The sequence below is a fragment of the Pteropus vampyrus genome, unplaced genomic scaffold (assembly GCF_000151845.1).
Source record: "Pteropus vampyrus isolate Shadow unplaced genomic scaffold, Pvam_2.0 Scaffold4, whole genome shotgun sequence".
Taxonomy (NCBI): Eukaryota; Metazoa; Chordata; class Mammalia; order Chiroptera; family Pteropodidae; genus Pteropus; species Pteropus vampyrus.
Genome location: NW_011888785.1, coordinates 19,733,624 through 19,757,263, shown reverse-complemented (window position 1 = coordinate 19,757,263; position 23,640 = coordinate 19,733,624). Strand labels below are relative to the sequence as shown.

Below are 23,640 nucleotides of genomic sequence, written 5' to 3'. Positions count from 1 at the left end.
TTGAAGACTTGTAGAAGGGTAGTAAGGCCTGGGATGGTGCAGAATGAATGCCGCAGCATGTATACGCTGGGCAAACCTCAGCCTCTGGATGAAGTAAAAGAGAGGTCAAGTCGGTGTCAGTGTGATCAGTTTTATTGCCAGGACATAGGGTGAACAAGATTTCTTTAAAAGCCATTGGAATAACTCCTTGATTCCGGGCTGCGAAAAAGATCGCACTGGGAGGGGAGGAGCGGCTGGTAAACCAGAAGTGGGGCTAGAAGAGGAAGGGAAATAGGGCGTCCAGGCTTGCATAAGTTGGGTGAAAATGGGTCTGTGCCATCGTTCCTGCAACCATCCGGGAGGGTTAGTACCCGAGTGTGCGGAGGGCAGCCGCGTCCCGGGCCTGGGCGCTGTGCCTACCTGCAGCAAATACTTAACTGCTGCCCTGCACATTTCCGACCTTTGATCTGGCGTCCCGCGAGCCTTTTCCAGGCCCGCAGCCTGTGCGAGGCGGGGCCAGGTCCGAACAGCGCGCAGGCCCAGCGCGCCGCCGACTTCGAGTACGGGGCGGGACCCTCGTGGCTTTCCGTCCAATTCTCGGCTCCTCGGCCGCCTTAAGAGAGTGGGCCCGCAGAACTGTCGGCTGCGGCGGTGTGGGCGCAGCGTGGGGTGAGGACCAGCTGCCGCGGAGGCTGCGCGCTCTTCTTCCCGTAACCCGCCGCGGGTGGGGGAGAGTTTAGTCTTGTAGAAAGGCGGAGACGCCAGGACTTGGGAAGGATGTCAGGTTAACAGACATCTTGCCTACTGGGGTCGGAGAGGTACCCCTGTCGTTGGGCCGCTTGGCTGGCGGGTCGTGATGCTTGGTTGGGTTTCTTTCACTTATTGGTCTCTCGAGTGTGCAGAGCTGCCCTTGGACTGGTGCGAGGAGCCTCCGAGCTCTAGACGCCCTCGGCGCCGCCTGTTCTAGACCAAGATTTAGAATTTATTGTTTCCCTGCGACAGGGCACCGGTATCAGATATCCGGCCACCGGGAGATTCGTTGTATCCCGTGGACTTGTCTAATGGAAGGGAGTGCGGTTGTCCGAAACTAGGATTAACTAGTTTCGGACAACCGAAATTTGTATACAGCTTTCTAGCAGATGGAGTTTTTGCACGTATTTGCTGTGATTTCCCAAAAGTTTGAGTCTTGGGGCTTCCCAACCTGTAGATTGTCCTCCACCTTTCACCAGTTTTTGTTAATCCCGCCCCGCCCCCGCCCCGCCCCCGCCCCCGCCCCCAGGCAATTTTTAAGCTCGTTTCTTCCTTTCCACAGTCAGCAGCCTAGTTCAGACCCCTGTGATCTCAAAACAGAATTGTTGCAACAGGCTCCCGGGAGTCCTAAACAATTCATCTTGGGACTGGTATGTTAACAATCATTTTTTTTTTTTTTTTTTATTTACTGTTCCTGATTCTCTTTTGCACTCTGAGTTTACTGCTTCCAGGAAACCCACTATAATTAAACCTGGCGTCGTCATTTTCTTAACGCATATATGTATTCTTTTGGAATTGTACTTCATTTAATCTTTATGATTGAGAATTCAAAACAAATAATTCTTCATGAAAGAATTTGATAATTTCTATTTTTAATATGTAACTCTTAGTTAAGACTACAGTAGATATTGAATTGGTAAACCTGGCTTCAGTTTTCTAGAGTCTGTTAAACGGCAGGGAGGTACAACGATAATAACTTCTCTTTCCTATATATGTGTATCAGTTTCCTCTTGCTGCCATAACAATTTATCACAAACTTAACAGGTAAAAACCCACAAATTTATCACTTCACAGATCAGTAGTCCGGGTAGGTTTACCTGGGTACTCTGATTAGCATCTCAAAAAGCTGAAATAAAGGTTTCTGTAGTTCTGGGCTGTTTTCTGGAGACTCTAGGGAAGATTCTACCTCCAGGCTTATTGACGTTGTTGGCACAATTCATTTCCATGCCGTGGTAGGATGGAGGGCCCCATTTCCTTACTGGCTGTCAGTTGGGGTCTTTCTCAGTTCCATAGGACCACCTGCTCTTCAGAGCCAGACAGCACCTCCATTCTCTTTTATGCATTTAACGTCCCTGACTGTTCTGTCACCAGCTGGAGAAGGCTCAAGTGATTAGATTATGCCCACCTGGATAATCTCACTATTTTAAGGTCAGTTGTGCTGTGTATAATAACACAAAACACAATCATGGAAGTAATCTCATATCAGGTTCTGGGGATTAGAGGAGGTGGAGTCATGGGGGCTGTTCATAGAAATTATGGTTGTCTCAACTAGATTTTTTTTTTATAATGTGCTTTTGCAGGCATTTTTAAAAATCCTATCTGATTATATGATTATCTTCTCTACAGATGAGGAAATTCAGTTAAAGTTAGTTGCCCAGGGGCACTTGGCTAGAAAGTGGTGAAGTTGGCATTTGAACCCAGATCTACAGTTCAGTTAGGTTTAAAGTGAAGTGCAGCCAAAGTGAAGTGCAGCCAAAGTCATTAGATGAGAAGAAGCTGAGGAACTATGAGCTCTTTGTTGCACCTTATTTTTCGATTATGTCTTTATATTAATAGTGTAGGCTAAGCTCTTCTACCCTGACAAAGAAAACCCAAAATACAGTGATGCGATAAGATGAAAGGTTTTCTCCCCCTATATGTAGAGGGAGCAGTCTAGGGCTAATAGGGAGATTCTGACAACCTGAATACAGGCATCCCTCATTTTATTGCACTTTATTACGCTTTACAGATTTTGCATTTTTTACAAATTGACGGTCAGACCCTCCACTGGCAAAAAGGTTACGATTCAATTTATTGTGATACTTGCTTCATTGTGGTGGTCTGGAACCAAACCAGCAATATCTCCAAAGTAGGCTTGTACATGGCTTCCATAAATGGGTCCAGGGTGCTCATCTAGTTGGCACTACCTGCTAGGAAGTGAGAGGGAAAGAAAGCACAGGGAGAACATAATGTGATCTTTCATAGAGGCACAACGAGGAAGTAACACATACATCACAGCTGTACTGAGCTCCAAGGGAAGGTAAGAAAGATATAGCTGTATACCCCGCTAAAACTCAGGATTCTGTCAAGAGAGAAGAAGGAAAATAATATTGGCTGAAAACAGTGTCTGTCACACCCTTGTTTTTGATGATGCTTTATTCTGTAACCTATGAGTGGAATATTTTGACTGCTATTCTTTTTAAAAGGTAGTATTTGAAAGGACAGGAAATTCTTATACAATATCAATGTTCCTTGATTTCTTAACTGTTATTTTAATATAATTTATAAAGGGTTTTTTTTGAGAAATCATTTTTCATTTAGCACTTGTACACCTTATTCACATTTTGGGTTAATTTGAGTTCTCTGATGAAAATTAATACATTGTGGAAAGTGTTCAAGATTGCTTTGGGATATTTCAAACCATTCTGTGTGGGCTTCACACCATCACAGTTAGGTTACAGCAACTTGTCATGTGATTTTATGTGTTTTGTAATATATTGTATCTGCAGTTGAATGTCTCCATACCTTCAAACTTTCCTCTTCAAGGTTCTCTTTCTCAACCCATCATTCTTTTCTACACATCTGAATTCTGCCTACCCATTTAGACCTACTGCAGGTTCCCTCCCTCAGTATCACATAGCCTTGGTATAGAGGGAAGATTGTGTCAGACAGATCTGGGTTTGAGTTGTTGGTTCGATCTTACACAAAACTAAATCTCACTGAGTATTGGTTTCTTCATATGTAAAACGATGACGAATGCCACCTTTATGAAATAATAAGAAGATTAGGCAGATAACACATTTTCTTAATACCTACTGCAGTACTTGGCAAATAATAGGTGCTCAATAAATGTTAATTATACTGGCAACTGATCACTCCTTGACTTCTAGTACTTTGAGTTGCGGGGGAGGAAAAATTTTCCTTCTGCTCTTCTAAATTCTGGTTGGTCTAATAATCAAATTGACATGAGACAGATTAACAGGAGAAAATAACCAAATTTATTACATTTGTACATACAGAGGTTTTGTAAGAATATGAGATCTGAGGACAAATCTGGCAGGTAAGGTTTATATGCCATCTTGAACAAAGGAGAAGTGGGGGTTGTAGTTTGGGACTTTAGAAGGAAAGAAGGCAATTCACATGGAGATGGAAAAGCAAATGTTTGGTAAATATTTGCTGGGCCATCTTTAATAAGACATGGAGAGGTCTTTGATCAAATGCCTTACTAGATTCCTTCCTGTCTGTCACACTCAGTTCATGTTAAATTATAGTTATCTATGATAACTTCCTGGTACAGGTCCTTTATCTAAATTATTTTAGGCAGTTAAAGGGAAGGTCACAGGTTTTTCCTGAATCTTTTGTTTCTTAAAAAATAACTAGTTTAAAATAATATCACAAAAGCATATTTTGGGGTGGCAAACCCTGCTTCTCCTCAGAGTCTACAGGTTTTAAATTGGTTTTCTTTCTGACAAGTTTAGAAATTTATTAAGGACCCGGACTAAGTCCTGGATATACTGTAGCCCCTAAATATTGATTTAATGAATTGTAACTAGCATATATAAGAATATGAGATTGAAGTTGTGAGGGCTATCTTTTTTCTTTAGTTTTTCCTATTGTGATTACATCATGGAGAATCAATTGGCTAAGTCAGTAGAAGAACGAACATTTCAGTACCAGGACTCTCTTCCATCACTGCCTGTTCCTTCACTTGAAGAATCATTAAAGAAATACCTTGAATCAGGTACATTTGTAATCTTTTAGTATAACTATTGTTATCAATTTAGAAAACTATGAAATTATTAGAAGTTGATGAGAATTTAATTCCTTTTTTCCTCTAGGCTCATGATTAAGTATCCTTAAAATATCTAAAAATTTCTTTCTCTCGTGTTAATTTTTCCATAGTTTAAAAAACCAGATATTACTGTTAGGCTTATTGTAAAAAGTAGTAGTTCTCTGCCTCTTCCCCCTACCCCTGCAAATCTCACTCACCCAAGCAAGCATTTTCAAATATTTTATCAGTTTCTTATGTTGTTTATCTCCAGGTTTAAAGTATTTAAACTTCTTGTGCTATTATTTCTTAGATTTTTTTTTTTTTTTAGTTATTGATATTATAAATTAGTTCCTAAATATTTGTGGATTTAGCTCACTTACACCCTCCCTAACCTCCCTGCCAACATATATGCAATCCAACATACCCATATTTTCCCTCTCATTCTATAAATATAGTTGTACAAATCACCATTTGGAATTAAATTAGTATTTACTTGATTTAATTTAGAGTTTCCCCTGATTTAAATCAGTTTTTATCTGAATTAATTTACCTTACCATTAGGGTTTATGATTTTGCAGTTGTTCACAAGAGAACCATTCAGCATTTTATTTACCTTTTTGATGGGTTTTTTTCCCTTCATTTTTCATTTGCTTAGTTTGCCTTGAATTCATAACTAATTCACTCTCAAACACTTCAATACACTGAAAATTCCTGACGGTATTTAAATATATAAGATATTCACTCAGTTTCATTTCTTTTTGGAGGCATCCCTCTGGGGGCTCTCTACTCTCTTGCTCCAGTCAGCATTCATTTTTCTCGAACCAACAGGACAGCTCTTACCCTGGGGTTTTCCTTTAGCCATCATCCTGACAATTCCCTTCACATCTCTCTTCTATGTTGGATTCCCTGGTTCCTGGATTCTCTCTTCCTCTTTTTTCCTCTTCCTCTTTCCATATTTGGGAATAAATCTTCAGTAGCCACTTGAGAAAGGGTATCCAGAAAGAAAAGAATGTAAGACCTAAAAATGTATTTATTCTGCCTTCATACTTGATTGTTTGGCTGAGTATAGAATTATGGGTTGGAAATGATATTTCTTAAGAGTTTTGAAGGCACTATTTGTTCTTCTTGAGAAGTCTGATGCTGTTCTGATGTTTAGTCCTTTACATGTGACCTGTTGTTTTTTACTCTATGGATGTGTTTGGCAACATTTTTCTTTATCCGGACCATTGTGAATTTCTCCATGATGTCTCTTAGTGTGTAGCTATTTTCATTTATTCCTCTGAACACCCAGTGAGTTCTTTTAGTTTAAAATGTCGTATTCTTCAGTTCTACGAAAATTTAAAAATACTGGTTCTTTGATACTTTTTTCCTCCCTTCTTTGTTCTGTCTTTTTGGAACTCCTGTTACTTAGATCCAGGTCCTTCTGAGATAAGCTTTTAGTTTACAAATGTTTCCCTTTCTTTATTAGTGTGTTAATTTCTGTTGAGTTGGCTCTGACTCCTGGCAACACTATGAATGAGTGAGGTCAACAACGTCCTGTCCTCAACAGCCCTGCTCAGCTCCTGTAGACTCATGCTTTTGGCTTCTTTTGTGGAGTCAGTCCACCTCATGCTTGGTCTTCCTTTTTTCCTGCTGTCTTCTATTCTACTTAACATTATTGTCTTTTCCAAAGAACGCTGCCTTCTCATGATATGCCTGAGGTAGGACACCTTCAATTTTGTCCTTTTTGCCTCCAGTGATATTTTGGGCTTAACTTGCTGTAGGACCCACTTGTTAGTCTTTCTGGTGGTCCAGGGTATCCATAGAGCTCTCCTCCAACACCATGTTTCAGTTTCTTTCCTATCAGCCTTTTTCACTGCACAGCTTTTGCCATTGTACATAGTTATTGTAAATATGAGAATGTAGATAATCTTGGCCTTGGTCTCTAATAACACATCTTTGCTCTTGGTAATCTTTCCTAATTCTTCCCTTGCTGCCTTTCTAAGTCTCAGACTTTTCTTGATTTTCTGGCTGCAGTCTATTTGAATTGATGACTGAATCAAAGTAAGCAAAATCTTCAACACTTTTGATGTCTTCATTATGTGTTAAAATTGTGTATTCTTTAGTAGTTATGATTTTTGTCTTTTTAATGTTCAAATGCAGTCCTGCTATGGCACATTCTTCTTTCACTTTCATTAGAAGTTGTGAGAGATCATTGCAACTTTCTGCCAGTAAGAAGATGTCACTCTGCATATCATAAGTTATTGATATTTCTTCCACCAGTTTTTAATCCTCCTTCCTCTGTGTGTAGCCCAGTTTTTCATATGATAAGTTCTGTGTACAGGTTAAATAAATAGGGAGATAAAATGTATCCTTGTCTGACACCTTTGTCTATAGGATACCATCTTGTCTCTCCATATTCTGTCCTGACAGTGGCTTCCTGTCCACAAAGCAGGTTACACATCAGGACAGTCAAATGCTGAGGCATGCCCATTTATTTCAGAGAAACCAGTAGCTTTTCATGAATGATGTAGTCAAAGGCTTTACTGTCGTCTATAAAACATAGACTAACCTTCCTTTGAAATTCTTTGGAGCACTGCAGTATCTAATGAATGCTTGTAATTAGGTTTCAAGTACTTCTTCCTTTTCTGACTTCAGCTTCAACACCTGACGTTTCTTGCTCCACATAATGTAGAAATCTTTGTTGCATCACCTTGAGCATCCCTTTCCTTGTGTGGAAAATTAGAATGATGGTCTTATAGTTACTACATTCCTTGGTATCTCCTTTCTTGAAGATTGGGCTGTATATTCATTATTAGTGCCTTTCTCTTTTCGGTCTTATTTACTGTTTGATATCACCAATCCTTTGTTCTGCTCTCTGGCTCTCATGTGACAGGCCGTCCTTAAAAATTTGGCACTCCTTGGACATTCGTATTTGAGTCAGATCCTAAAAAGCTGATTGAGAGCCCTGTGTGCGCGGGCAGAGCTTGGCGACTAGTGGGCCTTACAATGAGCCTTGTAGGGTAATTGGGCAGAGAACTAGCAGTCTAGTTAGAGCATGCCCAAATACCAGTACTCTTTTTCTCTTGGACCGATCAGTTTCCCTAAAGAAGAATCCTCTCATTATTTGTTTAGAAGACATAAGCCTGACCGCTAGTCTTTTGGGAACTTAGTTAGGGGAAGGAGACTGGAAGAGGCATTGTTTTAGGTGTACACTTTCATTGTAATCTCTCTTTTTTTAATATGGGCTAGAATCCAAATATTCTGCCTGTAAAGTTCATCTCCTGAGAGTAAACCTTCACTTTCTACTGGCATCGGGTGGAAGTTGTCTGGCTTTATGGAGTGGGAAAGGAGATCTAAGGGGCAAGTGTGGATGGGGTAGTTGTCTGTTGCTTCTAAAGACTTTCAAGCACTCCTCCTGTTTTTAGCCTCTTTCTGCTGCCTTTGGAAGTCCATGTGTCTTGGATTCTTGAATATTTCTGGGATTATACCGCAGGAATTGACTTGCTTCTTGGTTTGCAGCTAACTATCTCTTACTACCTTCTGATCTCCAGGCTTTAGATAGTTTCTCCATTTTACAAAGTCAATTGCCATTTTCTCATGTGTTTTCTAATTTGTAAAATGTTAGCTTAAGTTGTCTGCTGTCCCCTCTTTTTTCATTTTCTTTGTCTTTAAGGATTATGCATTTTTAATTACTTTCATTTTAGTGAGTTTCTAGAAGTAGTAGAGGTAAATGTATGTATTTCGTTTACTTTTTTAAATGGAAACACTCCAATTTTTGAAGTTCTTTTTCTCTTTCCTCATCTACTTTCATCTGGGAGTTCTGGTATCTTTAAAAAAATTCACTGATTATGCACTCTTTTTAATTATTCACTTGCACTCTTTATGAATACAGATATTTAAATTGACTTTAATATAATACTTTGAAGAGGGAAAATAAAAAAGGAAAATGTAAATGTCCCTAGATTTCTAAAATTTACTTCCATTGGTAGCTTAATTTTCAGAGCACTGGCTTTGATAGACTAGGAATCCTGTATCCTTTTTCCTTATTTTATTTATTTATTTATTTACTTACTTATTTATTTATATTTTTATTTTTTCCTGAAGGAAACCATTGTTTACCACAAGACACCCAAAACTGCTGTGAGCAAACTTTACATTTACATTTACATACATATTGCATTTATATACAGAATGTTCAAGCCTCTGCTTGAACATTAGTGGAAAGAAGTTTTAATTTCTCTTATTCATAGCTAAATGGGACTTTTCTATTGCACTAATAGCTACACAGTAGTCCTGTCTTTGTCATTTTAACTCTCATCATCAAGAATGATTTTAAAAGAATTTTTAAGAATATGGTTATTTGATTGCATAATTTCAGTTTTATTTTTTACAGTATTTTGTATTGTTGCTTTTTAGCTCTTTTTATGTTGTAAATTCTAATTTATTGGACTGCTGTGAGAATTGATACATATTGCTTTATATAACTGGGTTAAGAGTTGTGTAATAATTGAGGTGAATTTGTAGTACTTCATGTCTAAGTACTTTAATGCATATTTTTTCTTTATAGTAAAGCCATTTGCAAATGAAGAAGAATATAAGAAAACTGAAGAAATTGTCCAAAAATTTCAAAATGGAATTGGAAAAAAATTGCACCAGAAATTACTTGAAAGGGCAAAAGGAAAAAGAAATTGGGTATTTATGTTATTATACTTAGAAAATTGATGATGCTTAAAGAATAAAAAAACAAAAATGTATATAGCTTTCATTTTTAAACTATTTCTGTAAAAATCCTTGCAGTCATTGTTGTCATAATCATCATCCAAAAGAATTAATGAATCACTTAACTCTGGGAGTTTTGAGTGTTGTGGGTGGGCTTCTTTTTTTATCATATGGGAAACATTAAAACGCAGATTTCCTGGGAACAGTGATTCTGATTCATCATCTCTGGAATGATTCAGTATCACATCGAATTTCCATGAGGTTCTGCTGCCGGTTCTCATGCTTGAGAAAAACATTTTGTCCATGTAATCATAGCCTAAAAAACCCTAAAATACTACTAAAATAAACATGTCACATCGGTGGCCAACAAATATTTGAACAGTGCGTAGGGAAAAAAAAAAACAGTACCTACGAGAAAGAGGGCTTTTACAAAATTGGAGTGGAGAATGGTTATGAGTATTCTGTGTTTCAGTTATATTGAGGAAATGTTGGTATAATAATTATTAAGGATTCAGTATCCACAAAGAATCTTCTTTGGCTTCTTCAGCTAAATTTCTTCTGTAGTATGAACCAGAGGATGGGTTTTTATAATTAAAAATCATTACTTTAGTCTAGAAATAATGATTGTAACTATCTTTTAGTTTTAGAAATAAAAAGCAAGCTGATCTTTTCATCAGCCATTGATACCTATATGGAATAATAAAGTTTTATGCTAACAAATTTCTTCTCAGTCTTGAGTCTTGAGTGATTTTAACTAAATTAGAGTAAAGGTAAAGAAGTTGTTCTGCCTCTATCCTTATCATTTATATCTTTTTCTGAACGACTGATTATAATGTCAGTTTCTTCAGAAAGAACTCCAGGTAATTTGATGAGATCTGCTTATGTATGAAATTCAAGTGCACATTGTGAAAGAGGAACATAGAAAGCAGTGTCTTTGAAAAACCCATAGTTTTAAGCCTACTGAAAAATTTTTACATTCCTGATTTAGTATTTTAGTTTTGCCTGGAAAAGGAAAATTGTAAATCCCTTAATAATTGTTTTAATTAAGTGAGGATTTATTGTATATCTGTTGTATCTCGGGCACTTTGAGAAAACACACCTGAGTACTTTATTGGATACTTGTGACTTCAGTGTGATCTGTCTGAAGGTGCTTTCCTGTTTTATGTTTCTGATAATGCAGTTAAACTGAATAGTATTTAAGATTCTATAGTTACAAAGGAAAGAAAAGAGAGAATAAAAAAGAATATCCAGTAGCTTTTTTGTTGTCGTTGTTAGCTGTTACACATTCATGTATTATCAGTACCTTTAGACTGATGTTCTTTATTTTAGCTGGAAGAGTGGTGGCTGAATGTTGCCTACCTGGATGTTCGTATACCATCACAACTGAATGTCAACTTTGCGGGTCCTGCGTCCCACATGGAACACTACTGGCCTCCAAAGGAAGGCACTCAATTGGAAAGAGGAAGTATAAGTCTTTGGTATAACTTGAGCTTCTGGCAGCTGTTAAGAAAGTAAGAATACTTATGTGAATTTAGTAATAAGAGATTTTATTACTAAGTCTCAGGTGGCAAAAAATTGAGAAGCTTAATTATTTGGGGATGAATACTACAGTTGTGACTGTAGTTTATGTTATAAAATTACTTCTTGATCAGAATACTTTTTTGTTTGTCTTTTTATTAATAGAGAAAAATTGCCTGTTGATAAAGTTGGGAATATTCCTCTAGATATGAATCAATTCCGAATGCTGTTTTCCACCTGCAAGGTTCCAGGGATTACTAGAGATTCAGTTGTGAGTTATTTTAGGACTGGTAAGTAGAAAATGCAGATACTTTCTTTGGTAAAGTCACTGGGATTTGGGTAGTTTTGCTGTAGTTTCTACTCAGATTGTGGAACAGACTATTTTGAAGATATTTCTTATTGGATTTTGACTAATCAAAAGCTTTCTATGAACCTGTCTTTCAGGCATTCTGATTAATTGGATTTGATTTAGGGGAATGGATTTTCTAAACTGCATCTTATATGGTTTTATACAAACCTAATGTTTATGTCGCATCATTTGAAAATTTGAATTTTAGTTAAAGAATAGGATTATGAATCAGAGTATCAGGAAATCTAGAGCATATGATTGGAGCCTTCTATTTTCTACTTTCATTCCTTCTTATTTGAATTCTCTTTTTGAGTGTTTGCTTATATATGCTTTTTCCCCCGCTTATATGAGGTGAGAGCCTAATATCAATCTTCTTGAAGGCACTTGAGTTCAGAATGACCCATCAAAGTTTTGTTTTTCATGTCAGTTTAATGGCATTTTCTGGTAGGCATCCTTGCATATCTTGAAATGGAAAATTATTTTGTAGTAACTGCTCGTTTCATTACTTCAGAAATTTTACCTTTCTGTAAATTTAATAAATCATAATTACTATAGAATATAATTACGAATGCTTTTTACTTAAAATTTTATTTAAAAGTAAAATTTCTATAGCTAACTTTGCTTGTAGTGAGGGGTATGAGATTGTTGTCATGTAGCACCCAACTCCTCTTTGTAAACCTTTTCAGATGCTTGAAATAAATAATGTTCTCAAGCCCACACATGTTTACTTTGATACTGAAAGTGAAAGAATTAAAAGAAAGGATTAAGGAACCTGGTAATTTATAGCATAGAGTGTAATGCTCATATATGAGTGGAAAAGATGAACAGGAGAAAAGTGGTATGTGAATAGCAGTAGCAAAGAGGGACTATATGCACATCAATTAAGAACTAATATCTAGACCTGATTTCGAATTCAGTATTTATCATGTAGTTGGCATGTCCTTAGATGAGGTAACTCCTTTAAATTACAGTATGTAGATGGGGATTTATTAATTTAATAATGTATCTCTTGATTTAAGCTTTCATGGTTAGTGAATTCTTGAACTTACGGCTGTGTAATAGGTATAGATAGGAATAATGCTGAGGTAATGAGTAAACATGAAAAAATATCAAAGTTAGTGACAAATACAATATAGAGAATTCAAATAACATGAGTAACTGGGTGGCTGTTTTAGATTAGATAGTCAAGGAAAGGCCTCTCTGAGGATCTAAATGGTAAAATGATCCAGCACAGTTTTTTGGCTTTTTATTTTTGCTTTTGTTTGGTTTGGTTTGTTGTTTTGTTTTAGTGTCCAATTGAGCCATAATAATGACTTGTATTAGGGTGGTAGCATGGAGGTGGTGAAAAGTTATTAGATTTTGGATATATTTGGATTTGGGCTTAGCAGAATTAGCTTTTTGTTGTTGTTGTTAGCTGTTATACATTCATGTATTATGAATTACTCATAGATTGGTTGTGAGCTTTAAGAGAAAAATGAATTAGAGATGGCTTCAAGATATTTGGCATGCATAGCTAACAGGGTAGACAATTGTGTTGTTGGTTCATGAGGTGGGAAAAATTAGGAGGAGATATTTAGGGAGGAAAATCAAGAGGTCTCTTAGACTATGTTAAGTTTAAGAAGCCTTTTAGACATTTAAATGAGAATGATAAGTAGGTACAAAATTTGGAGTTTGGGAAGAATTCGGGACTGCAGGTAAAGATTTAGGAGTCATTGTTAGCAGGCCTAGAAATTGTTTTTAAAGCTGTAAGAATAGTTAAGGTTACTTTTGGAACACATATAGATGAAGATGATTTGGGAACCAGTACTGATTTTTATTACCATCAAATACAGTATTTGGTGATTAGAGGAGGAGGAACCAGCAAAAGAGACCAAGGTAGGACGAAAACAAGGGCGCTGACCCCCTAGAAGCCAAGAGAACGTAGTATGTTATGTAATGCTTCAGAGAGGTCAAATAAGTAAAAAGTTAAAAGTGACCACTGGATTTGTCAACATGCTGTAGATAGAGGCTGCCCTTGACAAGAGCAGCCTTAGTGGAAGTTGGGGAAAGGAGCTCTACTGGAGGAGATAAAAGCAAACAGAAGTGGTTACAACATCTGGGAATAATACTTGTGAAAAACTTTTGTTCTGCAGTAGATTTAAAAAAAAAATTTTTTTAAAAAAAGGATGGATAATATTATATCATAGGAATGACAGGAGAAAAGGAAAAGTAGTCTCGAAGGAGAATGAGTAAGGAACTAAAGTCATTGAGAAGATAAGAGCTGAGAGGGTCAAGAGCAGACATGGTGGAGGGATTGGTCTTTGACAGGAGCAAGGATGAGAAGGAATGCAAAAGGTGTGTGTCTGGTTGCCGACAGATTGGCCAATTTTGTTGTAGGAAGTTAAGGAGGTCCTGTGTATTCTTTGTATTTTTCTTGGTGAAATAAGAACCGAGGTCATTAGCTATGGTGAAAGAGTTAAGGAGAAAGGAGAAGGTTTGAAATAGTCATTTTGGAAAGTGGGAAAAGCAAACATGCTGTGGAAATGTAGGGTGGCAGAACAGTGTTGAGTACCCATTTGGAATGTGTGTTTATGAATTTAAAGTTAGGCTAGATGAGATGTTATGGTTTTTTCTTCAGCAACAGTCAGGAGCAGGTGCAGAGGAAGAGGGTGTGAATGATTTAAGGGTTTTTTGCAAAGGGAAATTATAATGCTGGACCCTGGAATCTATCCTGAATAAGGAGAAAGTTGAAGAAATTATGTGTGTCGAGGATGGGGAACTGCATGTAAGTTGCTGTGGCTAAGAAACTAGTCTCAATAAGGAGACAATAGTGAGAACGAGGTGTTTTGTTTTTTTTTTTAACTTATCACCTCAAAAGCATTAAGACTAATTTAGTCATGCCTTTCATCTGTTTACCTCATTTTTCCCAAGAAGTTCGGACTTCCCATGTCATCTCTTGTCATCTGGATTCATGGATTTGTGCATAGGCTGATTTGATCTGGGTTCCCTACTACTGTGACTCACTCCCAACCCTTTCTTCAAACCCCTTTGCTGTACTTTCTGGAGCTCATGGTCGGCAAAATTTATTATTTTCTCAACCTTTTCTCTGAAAGTTCCTGTTTTCTTCTGAAAGATATTGTTACTGAAACCTCATTATCCTTTGAGCTTACTACTTTCCCAATAACCACCTCAAGTGGGGATTTTTTTTTCTCTTACACTTTGTTACTAGAAGGCACGTAGGAGATCTTGATGTCCTTTTTATTTCCCACTGCCCTTTCCAATTTTCCTTCTTCCTTACAGTTTGAGCTCTTGGGGAAAAAATACTACCAAGTTATATCACCACTGCTTGTTATTGTTCCAGTGTCTTTCCTTTTGATCATTCTTCTTCATTGTTTTAACACCAGTTTCACTGTCTTTCCATCATACTTTAGCCACATCATTCTCAATGACTTGAACTTCCAGTCATAGATGATCCATGGCCTCTTCTTTTCTTCACTTTCTTCCTCTGAGAATCTTTATCTCCATTCTCTCACTCAAAGCCACCCACTATCATGGTCATGCCTTAAACCTTGTCATTATAAAAAACTTCATCACCTCTAACATTGCGGATATAAACATCTCAGTTTAATATCCATCTTCTCTTCACAACTCGCTTAGTAGTCCACCTCAGCTGTTTCTCTGACCACTTTGTGACTTACAGTTCAGTTACCCTACAGTTCTTCATGATTTTATCCCTCCCTCCCCCACCCCCCAATCGTCACTTCTTTCTGTGGTCCTTCACTGTAACCACTCCCTTGCATATATATTGTATTTTCTGCCCATCTGCTTCCTCCCCACCACACCCCCACCTTAACATTATTTAAATTTCAGTCTTCTGTTCTGCCTCCACATAAAAAGATACCTATTCCAGTAACTTACTTGGCCAGGGAAAACCACAAAACCTCACTTATTTTTCTCAGTTAAAACTCAAGTGGACCCATAGCACTGTCTTGCCATATTCTTTTGACAGGTTATTCTCATTTCCAGAAAAGACCGTTTCGTGTTTTTTTTTTTCTTATTCTCAGCTCAAGAACTTTTTTCTGTTCTCAACAAATACAAAGCAGTCTTTCCATCCCCAAATTTACGTCTATCTCGTAGGCAGAATATGTCCCTTCCCTCTACCCCCAGGATGTCTGTTCTAATCCTTGGAATCTGCTGAATGTGTTAGGTTACATGGTAAAGGGGAATTAAGGTTGCAGATGAAATTACAGTTGCTAATACATTGACCTTGAGATGAGGAAATTATCCTGGATTATTCAGGTAGGCCCAAAGTAATCAAAAGAGTTCTTATAAGTGGAAGAAAGAGGCAGAAGAGAGAACCAAAGAGATGGCAGCATGAAAAAGTCGTGATTCCCCTTTGATGGCTTCAAATATGGAGGAAGGGGGCCGTGAGCCCAGGAATGTGGGCAGCCTCTAGAAGCTAGAAAATCGGAGAAGACAAATTTTCCCCTAGAGCCTCCAGAATGAACACAGATCTGTTGACACCTTCATTTTTGCCCAGTAAGACACATTTTGGACTTCTGATCCACAGACCTATAAGATTATAAATTTGTGTTGTTAGTGGTAATTTACCACTGAATTAGTGGGAATTTGTTACAGAAGTCATAGAAAACCTGCTCATTTAAGTATTTGCCCATTCTCCAACCCCCTTGCAATACGTTATTCCACTGTCATATATTTTGCCTTCCCCTTTTAAAAATGGATGAACTGTTCTGACTCCTTAGGACAACCCTTCTGTGTGGTGCACTGGGCCCTTCCTCCTCTTGCCAATTCAAAGACCTTGCTTCTGGATTATCCTCTCTCACTGTGCTGCATTACCAGTTTTTCCTCTTTTACCAGTTTGTTCCAATACGTAATATCTCCCTCTTAAAGAAAAAAAAAAATGACCTCTTGTTGCCTTCAAGTGTCACACCCCAGTCAAAGCCACCTCTTAGATCATTCTCACCTGGATCACTTCAGATAATTCCTAACTGATCTTGCTGTATATTCTCTCTTATAATCTCTTCTTCATATAGCAGCTGGAATGACCTTTTTAAAGTATTAGATTGCATTATTACTCTTCTGCTTAAAATGCTCCACTGGCTTTCTTCCCATTACACTTAAAACTGAAAGCCTTTTCTAAGGCCAATATGCCTGACTCCTACCATTCTACTTTTTTGTCTGTCTGCTGCATCTGCACTGCCTTGTTTTCCTTTAAGCAAACCAGCTCTTTTTTGTCCGAATGCTTTTGTGCTTGCTGTTTCCTCTTCCTGCAGGTATTTCCATGGTTCGCTCTTTCACTTCACTGAGTCCTCTGCTCACATATCCCCTCTTGGGCTCATTTGGAGGTTTCACCCTTCTCCCAATCATTTATTATTTTGGCATCGGACTTACTTTCTTTTTTCTTTTCCAGCCTTAGATTTTGGATAGGGTGTGGTCAGTAGATGACATCGGTAAAAGGTAGTAATGGTAAATGTAAAAGGATATGGAAGTTTTTGAAGGGGAAATGGGTTGGGAGTAGCCATGAGGTACAAATAAAATACATACCTCAACTCCTAGGACTTGAGGAAATGGGATGTAAGGGAAAAAATAGTGCTATCAGGGGACGGCCCTTCATAGTTGATGAATAGATTTCATGAGATGATGTGTGTAAAGCATTTAGCACAGTTTCTTGTACATAATATCAAACAGTAAATTTATTTCCAGTGGCAATATATGTCTTCTCTAATTTTTCTTTTTCTTCTTTTTTTTCTTAGAGGGAAAGAGCAGGAGCAGGGGTCATATAGAAAGACCTTTGTCAAAGGGACTGGTATTGAAAAATAGATCTGAATCAGAATAGTCTAAGGCTTACCATAAACAACTAGTTCTTGGGGAGTTAAGGTCTGCCAGAGGAGACAATCAACTATCAGGGGCTTACCAGGTGTTATCAGAGCCTTAAGTAAAACTAACAGATTGGGCAAAATTCTTTGTCCTTGCCACTCAGGCATACAGTGCCCTTATTCTACTGAAAACTGTTTTATTAAGAAATCAGAGCTAGATAGTACTGCAATTAAATTATCCAATGAGCAATCAAATTAAAATAATCCCAAAGAGAAACTTGTTAAATCAAATAGCTCTCCTGTAGGATTTCTCTGCTACCGTTTTCCCCTTCCCATTTCTCTCCATAAATAAAACTAGAAAGCCCTTTAGTAGTTGTATTATATGGTTCTGAAGGTGTACAAATATTTGAAACTCCCATGGATTTCTAGATGTTTCACAAGGACAGGTTTCAAGAGCATATGTTTATATCATAACTGAAATTCTATCACCTTATTAAAGTGTTTTTGTTCATATGATATATTTGAGGAATATATGATAAGTAAAATACTTTTTTTTCTATTGGTCGTAAGTATGCAGCTTTACTCTTATTTCACTTCTAGAGGTGTGAGTCTTGTGTTTTCTGTTTCTTTTTTCAGAAAGTGAAGGAAGTTCCCCAAGTCACATTGCAGTATTGTGCCGAGGCCGAGTTTTTGTCTTTGATGTAATATATGAAGGATCTTTGATCACCCCACCAGAGATTCTCAGGTTTTCAGACTACTTTCTTGAATCTCACTAGGTCTTAAGCTTTTACTTGAGTTAAAAATAAATGTTCAGAGTTGCCTATTTATATGGTGACAGAAAAATAAGAATTTTATATATGCTGATTTTTAAAAAGTATTTCTATTTTATTTTTAATTTAAATTAATTTTGAATTTTACTAGACATATATGAATATATTCTATTTGGAGAAAAGGAAAACATTACAAATACCACCAGTCTCATTCCCTGCCTCAGAATTAATCACTGTTACTAGTTTGGTGTATTCTAGCCTTCCAGATCTACTTATATACACATATAGATTTAAAAAATATGTATCTGTATATTTTATATGTAATATGTATTACACATATAATAGATTGTACACATAGTAGTATATAGTATGTATATATGGTATTATTTTGTATGTGTATATTTTTATAGTGTATAATGGAAAATTGCAAAACTTGGAGGGAATTATATAATGAAACTCTTCCATGTACTCATCCCTTAGCTTCAAGTTATCAACTCTTAGCTTTAACAATGATAAATTCATAGTCTTGTTTCAGCTATTCCTCCATGCTGCCCCTTACTCCTCCATGGTTATTTTAAAGAAAATCTCAGACATAATATCCTTGCACAATAAGTATTTTAGTATCTCTAAATATATATCTCTAAATATTAAATATCTCTAAAATATAAGGACTCTTAAAAATATACATGCACAGTACTGTACCATCATCACACCTAATGACTTGCTGCTTCGAAAAATTAACAATAATTCTTTCATATTATTAATATATAAGCAATTATTCAAATTTCCTGGATTGTCTTATAAATGTTGAGTTGTAGGTACCTATATTTATTTTAAATTTTTTTATTAAATGTTCCAGACATGTGCAAAAACTCACACAGAAGTATACAGCTAAATACTCATGCAACCACTACCCAGGTCAAGATGGAGAACATTTCCAGCACTTCAGAAACACCCCTGGTAGCACTTCCTAGTTACATGCTTTCCCTCCTTCCCAAGAGTAATCAGTTAGGTTGCTTCCAGTTTTTATTAGCACAAAAAATGCTGCTGTGAAAATTCTTGTACAAGTCTTTTGATGCACATGTATCTGCAGTTCTGAGGAGAAGATGTGCTGAGTCATAGGATATGTGGACCTTTGGTAGGTAATGCCAGTTTTCCAGAATAGCTGTACTGATAATAAGCACTTCCACTAGTGTATGAGTGTTGTAGGAGTTCTTCATTTTCATTGGTTTAACGTGTTGAAATCTACAGAGCAGATTTTATAAATGTCCTTTCGTTCTATTAAAGGCATCTTTTCAATCAACAGAAGTTCTTAATTTGAATTTAGTCCAATTTATTAAATCTTTCATGGATTGTGCTTTTTGTGTCCTTTTTAAAAAAAATTTTCCCTAACCCTATGTTTTCTAAAATTTTATTGTTTTATCTTTTACATTTTCATTAACAGTCTGCCTAGATTTAGTTTCTGTATGTGACATGAGGAAGGGATAGTTGCACATATTTTAAAAAGTGCCATTTTAGCTATTTTCTGCAGTTTGTTTCTTTTAGTCAGTAAGTAGTAAGACTGATATTTTCATTTTGGAATAGATATATCTACCTTACTTTTTAAACTGTTGCATAGAATTCCATCACATGGACATATAGTTTGGTCATTTCTCCATTAACACATTGAGGTAGTTTCTATTTATTGCTATAACAAACACTGAACATTTTCAAGCGTGTCACTTTGCGTATTTGGAAGAAAATATCTGTGGTTTGATATTAGAAGTGAAATTTTTGGATCGCAGGATATATATATATTTTAAATTAACTCAAATTGTCATCCAAAGAAGCATTGTGTTCCCTGTCAGTATTTTATGAGGCTACCCACTTCACATCATTGCTGAAATGGTGTAATTAAACTTAAAACATTTAAAGAACTGACACATGAAAAATGGTTTTTATTGTTGCTTGAATTGGCACATCATTAGTGAGGTTGAATATTTTTATATATGCTTATAGGCCATTTGTATTGTCTCTTAGTTACTTTTGCCCATTTTGTTTCTGGCTATTTTTTTTTTTTAATTCCTATTGATTTGTACCAGTTGTTTATATGTCTAGACACTAATCCTTTATAAATTATATGGGTTGCAAACATTTTCTTCCAGTTAACTTAAAAAAAAGTTTTGGTGATTGCACAGGCATTATTAATTTTGATGTAGGCAACTTTATATATCTTTCAGGTATTTTGCTTTTGTGTCTTGGATAATATTTATGTATGTTCCAGTTATATTTTTTTAATTTGGTCCAAATTTAATGTATGATTATTAGATCAGGCTTATTTTTAAAAATTTATTATTTTAATTATTTTTTAATTACAGTTGGCATACAGTATTATATTAGCTTCAGGTGTACAATGTAATGATGAGACAGTTATATAACTTACAAAGTGATCACCCTGATAAATCTAGTACCCATCTGACAGCAGACATAGTTATTACAATATTATTGACTACATTCCTTATGCTGTATTTTACATCCTCGTGATAAAGCTACTCAGTTTGTTTTGTGGGACACTATAATGATAACTTTCAGAAAAGCAGTTTCAAGATAATCACGAGGACAACACCAGATTACAAGAAATTAAAGAGTGAGTGGAAAGTAAGGAAGGCAGAAACCAGATTGTGAGGAAATATCAAGTGTAGAGTATTTTTAAAGATACATGATTAAATGTTATTATAAATCTTTGTGCTTTTAAATATGAAAAATTGCATGTATAGCTGAAAAACAGGTGCATAAATAGCCAAATTAAAGGAAAAGAAGGGTTATCCTGGTCACCAAATCTGTACCTCTTTTTTTATTTGAACAGAGAATTATTTATTTTTTTAAACCACTTTATTGATGTACGATTGACATACAAAAAACTGTACATGTTTATTGTGTAGAAGTTGTTGAGTTTGGAGATAAATATACACCTATGAAACCATCACCATAATCTATGCCGTAAACATATCCATCATCTCCAACAGTTTCCCAACTTCTTTATTGTTAATAATTTTTTTGATAAGAAACCTAAAATCTACCCTCTTAGCAAATTTTAAGTGTACAATAAATACAATATTATTTATTCTAGACACTATGCTGTACAATAGATCTCTAGGATTTACTTATCTTGTATAACTGAAACTTTGTACCCTTTGACTATACCTCTCAGTTTCCTCCTTACCCCAGCCCCGGGCAACCACCATTACATTATGCTTCTAGGAGTTCGACACCTCATATAAGTGGAGTCATGTAGTATTTGTCCTTCTGTGTCTGGCTTATTTCACTTTGCGAAATGTCCCCCAAGTTCATCCATGTTGTTGAAAATGGCAGGATTTTTTTCCTTTTTTAAGTTGAATAATATTCTATTATATGTACATATATTTATTTATCCATTCATCCATCGATGGATATTTAAGTTGCTTCTCCTCCTTCGCTATTGTGAATAATGCTGCAATGAACATGGGAGTGCAGATGTCTCTTAAAGATCCTGATTTCAATTCTTTTGCATAAATACTCAGAATTTGGATTGCTAGATCATATAGTAGTCCTATTTTCAATTTCTTGATGAACCTCCATACAGTTTTTCATAGTGGCTGCACCAATTGACATTCCCACCAACAGTCCACAAGGATTCCCTTTTCTCCACTTCCTTACCAACACTTTTAAGCTCTTTCCTTTTGATAATAAAGCATCCTAACAGATGTGAGGTGATATATTATGAGGTTGGTTTACATTTCTTGATGATTGGTGATATTGAGCACCTTTTCACATACCTATTGGCTATTTGTATATCTTCTTTGGAGAAGTGTCTATTCAGTTCCTTTGACATTTTTAAAATCTGATTTTGGGGGGTATTTTACTGTTGAGTTGTAGGGGTTCCTTATATATTTCGGATATTAACCTTTTCAGATATATGGTTTGCAGATATTTTCTCATATTGTGTAGGTTGCCTTTTCATTTTGTTTCCTTTATTGTGCAGAAGCATTTAGTTTGGTATAATTCCGCTCATTTATTTTTACTTTTGTTGCTTGTGCTTTTGGTGTCATATCTAATAAATACTTGCCAAGGCCAATGTAGGAAGCTTTTCCCCCATGTTCTCTTTTAGGAGTTTTATTGTTTGAGGTCTTACATTTAAGCCTTTAATTAATTTTGAGTTGATTTTTGTCTGTGGTATAAGATAGAGGTCCAGTTTCATTCTTTTTTATGTGGCAATCCAGTTTTCTCAATACCATTTTTAAAGAGACTATCCTTTTCCCATTGTGTATTCTTGGTACCCTTAGCACCCTCAGTTGACCGTATATAAGTGGATTTATTTTGGTGTTCTCTATTCCATTGGTCTGTGTGTCCATTTTTATGCCAATACCATACTGTTTTGATTACTGTAGCTTTGTAATATATTTATTTTGAAATTAGGAAGTGTGATGCCTCCAGTTTTGTTCTTTGTACTCAAATTGCTTTGGCTATTCAGATTTTTTTGTGAATTTTATTATTTATTTTCTATTTCTGTGAAAAAAAAATGCCATTGGAATTTATAGGGATTGCATTGAATCTGTAGATTGCTTTGGGTAGTATGGACTTCTTAATGATTAAGATTTGGGCAATTATTATCTAATCTTTTATTATCAAATTTAAAATGTCATTTCAGATTTAACACATTTTCCTAAGTAATTTCTCTCTGAAGATGACTACCTTTTTTGAAGTGGTCGTTACCCACTGTATGTGAAAATGGTCATATCAGAGAACAGCAAAATATTTCACAGCCAAAGCTGGTGCTTTGAGATGGTAAAGGAAAAGCAGCAACTGGAGATAGAGTGAGGTAGATTTTGTTACTTTAGCATTCAGAATTTATGCTAGTTACTATGCCCACCATATAACCATAAGCCCACCATATAACCATAAACTGTAGAAACTTTATTTGTAATCGAAGCATAATCAGAGTTAGCAAAGATAAGTAAGCAGGAAGAGGCAAGGCAAGTTGCTCCCACCATAGATGCAGATTGTTTGGTGAAGAAGCTGTCATGTGCTCCACAGGACACCATTATTGTTCAAATAAAGAGGGAGGAATTTTGCAGCAAGGACTTTATTTCTTCATCAGTATTATAGAAGTAGTTAAGGAACAAAAGAAATTATGCATATCAACCATTGTATTTTCCAGTTTTGAATGAAAAAGCCACAAATGAGTATGGCTGCCAGTGGTACCTTTAGACCATTTGTGAAACTATTTTAGTTCACTTTCTAAGAAACCCTTGGAAGCTTTTAATTGAAGTAATATCCTAGCATGTGCCATGAGGAAGTAAGGCTGAAACTAAGCCTCTGTGGATTTTTAACTGATGAAAATTTCTTTATGGAAGAACCCTGTTAAGTACTTGCCATATTTTTAAAGATAAATGAAACTCATCGGACTGGGAGTATAATGCGATGGGAAATAATTTATCCTTAGCTAACAGAGTCTTTAAAATATAATGGTTATAAATATCAACAGCACATGTGAAAACATTTAAAACTGACTCTGCGATACTTATGTTTGTTGGGTTGAACACAAACATTAATTGGATAGAGAGTAAATCCTCTATTAAATATATATGCATATAGGTTTTAGTTAGATAAGATGTGCATGATATTTGTGAGATTATTTACCAGAATATATTCAAGTTCTCCATTGTTTAAGGGGTATTTACTTGGAGCCCAGAAGTGCATGTAAATTTT

The 23,640-nt window shown here is 36.1% G+C and overlaps 1 protein-coding gene across 4 annotated transcripts in view; it reads left to right on the top strand.

The window, feature by feature from the left end:
- The first annotated feature begins 520 nt into the window (after positions 1-520).
- Positions 521-23,640, top strand: part of CROT (carnitine O-octanoyltransferase) — a 42,762-nt gene continuing 19,642 nt past the window's right edge. The window contains exons 1-7 of one of the 4 annotated variants that reach the window (XM_023533452.1): positions 521-539; positions 1,292-1,379; positions 4,593-4,729; positions 9,309-9,433; positions 10,790-10,971; positions 11,144-11,268; positions 17,780-17,888. In XM_023533452.1, the coding sequence (XP_023389220.1) occupies positions 4,615-4,729; positions 9,309-9,433; positions 10,790-10,971; positions 11,144-11,268; positions 17,780-17,888 (656 nt within the window). In that variant the 5' untranslated portion in view covers positions 521-539; positions 1,292-1,379; positions 4,593-4,614. The other 3 variants (XM_011364208.2, XM_011364197.2, XM_011364217.2) reach the window with 3 other exon arrangements.